The following is a 5724-nucleotide window of genomic DNA, read 5'->3' as shown; positions in this document are numbered from 1 at the left end:
AAATATATATTTTGCAGCTTTTAGTTTTTAATATTAATTTACAATATGGTCACCCAACACTTAACTATAGCCTCTACCTCAAGAGGTAGAGGAGCCAAATGGCTGGCTCACTGCTGCCAACTAGCGGTCAGAGGCTGAACTACAACATAAAAAGGAACGGCTGGCAGGAAAGTTGACGTTTTAAACCTTAATAAAAAATAGATTCAGGGCTTTATAATATTGATACAGTATCGGGAAATGAAACATCACGATATTTCAGTGTATCGATATTTTCTTACACCCCTAAACATAGGCCGAAATTACTACCCGATCAGGTGAGGTTCTGARGCCAGTCAGTAGCTTGCTGTTCTTTTCTTCACTGAATGGCGCAYACTTCAAGGCTTGAATAACATGGTTCCCACCATGTCGGACACGAGCATGCTCACCAAAACCAGTAGCTCAGTTTGATCCTCAACCGAAAAACAGGGCACGGCTGATATTGATCCAAATAGGCAACAGGGAAGCTGGTAYRYYTCACTTGTTAGATTAGTCGCTCCGTCCCGGCTCCCACCGCCACGCGTCCAGGCTGGCAAGTTAAGATCCAATAAATCAAATGAAGCTGACAAGACATAAATACAAGATTTCTTTGTAAAAAATTTGATTTTTTATCCCGTTTTCGACACCTTCRTAAGTGTTTGCAGTATTTGCAGTGCAGTGTTGACAGCAGTGAGTCCATCAGCTGTAATGTGAACCGTGGTAACATGAGGTGCTGCTGTTAGCTCTGCTCAGGCAGCACAGAGAAAACCCACATCTGCCATCATTAACCCTTCAGTCCAACAACAAACAATCTGGAGTTATTTGTGGAAAAAACCACTAAAATAAAGGAATTATCTACGTCTGTGGTGTTTTAGGAACATGTGAATGCTCAGAAGCTGCAGTGTGTTTCTGGAACATGTGAACAGTTTGAGTCATATTTATCTGTACAGCAGCAAACATGATGAACAGTTTGAACAAATCAAGCAGGTTTTATACAGTTTTATTAGAACAACGAGCACTCACACGTCTGTACAGAAACTACACCAAGGACACTTGGAGCAGAGCATCAAATGWTGTCTAAATTAAGCAGAGTAAACCAGCTGCTGGTCGTGGTTTCAGGTTTAGTCTGCAGACGTCCTCTGCTCTGACTGCAGGCAGGAGAAAACACCCAGTTAACAGAGCTCACTGTTAAACACTATCACTGTCACCCTGCATGTTGGTTCTTGTGCCTCTGGGCTTTTTATAGCCTCAGTTTGCTGCAGATGTTGCATCACAAGCATCAGATTTCATCTGTTTCCCATCATCAGGTGGTAGCTTCAGGGATATTCTGCTTTACGTTCTTCAGACTGGTCCATGGAGGTTTTGGAGCTGTGTAAGAAATATCGACACGATGGTGTGGTGGCCATCGATCTGGCAGGAGATGAGTCCCTCAACTGTAAGGCCTATCCAAACCACAGGATGGCCTAYGAGGTGAGCATGTTGAAGCACGAACAGGACCTAACAGCTGGATTTAATATGAAACACGTCGTCACACAGCAGATCCTAAAACCTGAAGCGCTGACTCGGCGTATACAGCAGCTTTGTTCTGTTTCCTCAACAGGAAGCTGCTGGTTTCGTGCTGTTCACTTAGTTTCTCGGGCATGGTGCCAAAGCAGTTTAAAAATAACACAACAGGTAGAACTGGCTTGGATAATGTGGTGTGTCATTTTCAACAAGAACAATATTATTCTCACAGGCTGGTACGGTTAATAAGGCGGTAGTTTTTGGCACCAAAGACCTTCAGAAATAAAACTTCATCAAAGGAATGCAGGATCTGGTCTGGAGAAAAGAATCTGGATCACTCAGAGCTACTACCACACCAAACTGTAGCTCAGTGTCAGTAAAATAGCATCTTTATCACTATGTCACTGAGAAACATCCAGACAGAATATAGGAAATAAAATATTTTGTTTAAAGTTAGTCTGTTTTTAAGGCCTGGACAGATTGAAAAACTGATTAACTTTAGGAGTCGATCTGTGACAGTCAGCTGACCTTAGAAAGAGAAAAAATATCCATAACTTAGTTTGATAGATAGTTAGTTAGATTTTGATGCAATAATAGCTGAGAGTCCTCCTCATCACAAACTCTGAGTTAAAAATCCGTGTATGGTTTGTTCTTTCATGTTTTCCTTTCGAAAAAAAAAAGAATAATCCAGTGTTTTTTTTAGTTCTTTTGTGTTAAAAGTAAATTACAGAAACAACAATTGCAAAAACATTTAAAAAGGCTACATTTTTTATTTTAATGGTTAAATCAAAGACAACCTTTAGTGTTTGTTTCTTTGTGGTGCGTTACGTTTTCACTGAGCGCTTTAGAAACGGCCTTGTTTGCAGGAGTTGACACATCTTGAGAGCTATTTTACCACGAATAAAAGGGCTTCAATATACAGTATAAATTATGCAGAATTAGTTTTGATTTAGCCATTTAGGACCGTTTTTAGCAGTCTTCTTCCAGTCACTGTAAACTTCTCTTATTTGGTGACTTCCATCATTCCCACATGGCTTCATATTAAAATAGAAACTAGACATTTTTGGGATTTAAATAGCTAAAGCAAAAATCAAACACTGTGGATTTTGAATTAGTTTGATTTTACATTTTTATATTTAGGTTTTGCAAAACAAATAATAAAAATAATAATGAATCATACAACAAATCATAGGAGAGCTTTGTTTTTAACTTTGTCATGAAAGCTGTTGGTGATATTTTAAGTAATGCTGTGTTTTCCTGTTTACAGCACAAACTGTGTTTATTAACATAGCATACAGGTGTTAGCATGCAGCTCATGAGTTAGCTCATGTCTCTGAGCTAACAGGTCTACTTTAATGTAACCATCTTGTGGTAATGTGGACAGTTTGTAATGATTTATTGTGTACAGACATGCTTTTTGTTTCCATGAAGACACACAACTCTAGCATGGTTCAGGTCATTCTCAGACAACAGTCAATGTTTTTCCCTGAAAGCAGCTCTGTTTGAGTGTAAACTCAATGAGTCTCAAACCAGTTTCCTTTTAAATGCTTTAGCTTCTCAGAAACATAAAGTAGTGATCAAACTGTTCAAGTCTATTTAGCCTGAAGGAAACATTTAAGCTAAAATCAAACACTTTGACAAACATTGTGAAACAGAAACTCCTCAGACTGAAGAAGTCTGAAGAAACCGTCCAGAGGACCTGCTTAATTTTTCTTTTTGGTTATGAATCAGAGCTTAAGTTTTATGATTGTGTTGGACAAACTATAAAAAAACATTATGCGCAATTCTTTCTGATGTTTTCACATCTCATGACCTGTTATGGTGTGTTCACACCGAACGCGATTTCAGCGTCAGGAGCAGCAGTTTTACATACAAAGTCTATGGTGGACGCGCTTCAAGCAGCGTCGGGAAGTTCTGCGGCGCCTCAAGCGCGATTAGAGCAGCGCGATTTGAACGATTTGAAYRAKCTGAGCGTTCGACGCGCTGAGGCGCAAATCGCTGAAGTTAGAAAATCTGATCTTTTGCAGCTCGACGCGCCACGTCAACCAATCAGAGAGACTCTGTGTGACGTAGCGACATATTTCACGACGGGACAGTTTACTGAATGATGTCCACTAACCTGCAACAGACGGAGCGGAGCTTTTTAGCTGAAATGAGTACCTGCAGTCAKTGTCCTGATCCGCAGCAATGCGTGGCAGCGACTCATCAGACTGGAAAAATAGTCCTGAAAGCGAGCTGTGAGCCTCTACTCTGAATTATCTGGTGAATTAATTATGAATTAATTATCTGATGAGGTGACATGCTCTTGCCCTCTGTAAATAAAGCAAAGCCACTTCCTCGTCCAACATTAAACAGAGGAGGGAGGGGCGGGGCGGCTGTCGCCGTGCAGCGCAGCTGTCCTGCGTCTGACCTCAAAGTGCACAAGCTTCAAACTTCAGTGTTGGCTGCGATTTTGAAGCTGAAATCGCGTTCGGTGTGAACGCAGCATAAGTGCTTAGAGGATGAACCCAAAAAACCCAAACCCAAACCCAAAAAACAAAACTACAAAATGCAAAAGAAACATCAACATTTAGAAKGTTTTTGTCACCTTTATTCACTATTCAATAATTCGTACACTTGTTTAGCAGAAGAATTGTATTAATTTTTGAAACACTGGGGCTCATGCAAGAACATGTTCATATTCTTATCCTAAATTTCTCTTACTTTTGTTCGTACGAAGGGTTCATACACGTCAGATTCAACAAACTCTTCTATCTTCAGGAAAAGTGTGTAAATGAGGAGCGTAAACGGATGAATGTGTATCAGGTGCTCGTGCACGAGGAGATTAGCATAATTACCACCCCCAAAATCACCATATAAGGCTATGCTTCCTGCCCCACATACCAGGAAGTGTCCATTCATGAATGACATCGTAAAGTAAAAAAGAAGAACTTTATGAGTTCGGAGACTGAAGTCCTGCTCTCAGAGATCCAGAAAATCTGTCATTTTTAGCAGCATCAGACCTGCTAAAGCTGAGGAATGAAAAGATGACTGTTAATGTTGTGTCTCCTGTGGGTCGACACAGTCACAGAAATAAAAATCTAAATCATATTTATCTCTCTCTAGTCCTGCTCCGGTTTTTCTTTGGTCAAATATTTTTAATTTAAGTGTAAACACCTGTGTTACATAGTTTTCATTTATCAGAAGAAGAGCGGTTGCGCTCCGCTGTCACAGCTGATGTGACACCTCTGATGAAGTACTCGTCGAAACATGTCAGGTATCTGTAAAAGACCTAAAAATAACAAAGTGTCCAGTAATTAGGAAAAAGTTTTAAGAAGGTCAGTTTCTGTGGCGGCCATCTTGAATTGGGTTGACTACAGGTTGATCAGTTAAATCTACATGTTTGTTTTCTGAAAGCGTTATTAAAACACATTCAGCTGTTTGTCAAGCTTTTCAGAGAAAGTTTAGTGTTCACTCCATATAAATATCCTGCAAAGAATGTTGGAATTTTATTTTTAAATCAAGCCAAACAAGACTCTTTCCCTGTGGGCACAAAAAGATGTTGTAATCTTTGATATCCGTCCAGCGCTGCAGATGTGAAAACCAGATGTTTGGCCGATGTGTTGGGTTGCTGATGTGTTCTGTGTTGGATGTGGTCAACAGGAAGCAGTTCGCTGCGGGATCCACAGGACGGTCCACGCTGGAGAGGTGGGCCCGGCCACGGTGGTGCGGGAGGTGAGCTCCGTAATGTGTGTCAATAAAAACTAACAGGAACCTGAACGAGGAGCAGAGGTTTGTGCTCACTTTGTGTTTCGTCCTGACGTGTGCAGAGGTTAGAATGAAGCGACATTATTTAAGAAGGAAAATGAGACCTGAGAGACAAAGAAAACAAGTAACAATGTGCTGGTGGCCAGTCAAGAACAAACTGAAGTTCTTCTGTTGCCAGAACAACAAGCTAACATCCACTCACCAAAAGCATGAATGTCAGACTCAGTTCTGGCTTGTAAAGGTTTCTGAAACAGTTTATTAAAGGCACAGTGTAGGATTTGTTGTTTTCAGCGACATCTAGTGGTTGAGTGGTTGAATCATCCTCCCTGGTGTCCTGATGCATCTCAGTAATCCAGGTAAAAAAATCAAAAAGAAAAAAATTGTATAGGTCTTCTGGACGGGTTCTTTAATGAAACATTTCGTCTCTCCTCCAAGAGACTTCTTCAGTCTGAGAGTTTC

At 40.5% G+C, this 5724-nt stretch overlaps 1 protein-coding gene across 1 annotated transcript in view; it reads left to right on the top strand.

Annotated features, from left to right (window-relative positions):
* The window catches only part of ada (adenosine deaminase), a 49176-nt gene that overhangs the window by 30415 nt on the left and 13037 nt on the right, over positions 1 to 5724 (top strand). Inside the window, exons 6-7 of the mRNA XM_014027104.1 lie at positions 1361 to 1485; positions 5161 to 5232. Coding sequence (XP_013882558.1) covers positions 1361 to 1485; positions 5161 to 5232 — 197 coding nt within the window. The remainder of the gene's footprint in view (positions 1 to 1360; positions 1486 to 5160; positions 5233 to 5724) is intronic.

This window comes from Austrofundulus limnaeus, unplaced genomic scaffold (assembly GCF_001266775.1).
Source record: "Austrofundulus limnaeus strain Quisiro unplaced genomic scaffold, Austrofundulus_limnaeus-1.0 Scaffold616, whole genome shotgun sequence".
Classification (NCBI taxonomy): domain Eukaryota; kingdom Metazoa; phylum Chordata; class Actinopteri; order Cyprinodontiformes; family Rivulidae; genus Austrofundulus; species Austrofundulus limnaeus.
This window is presented reverse-complemented; position numbering and strand designations above follow the sequence as displayed.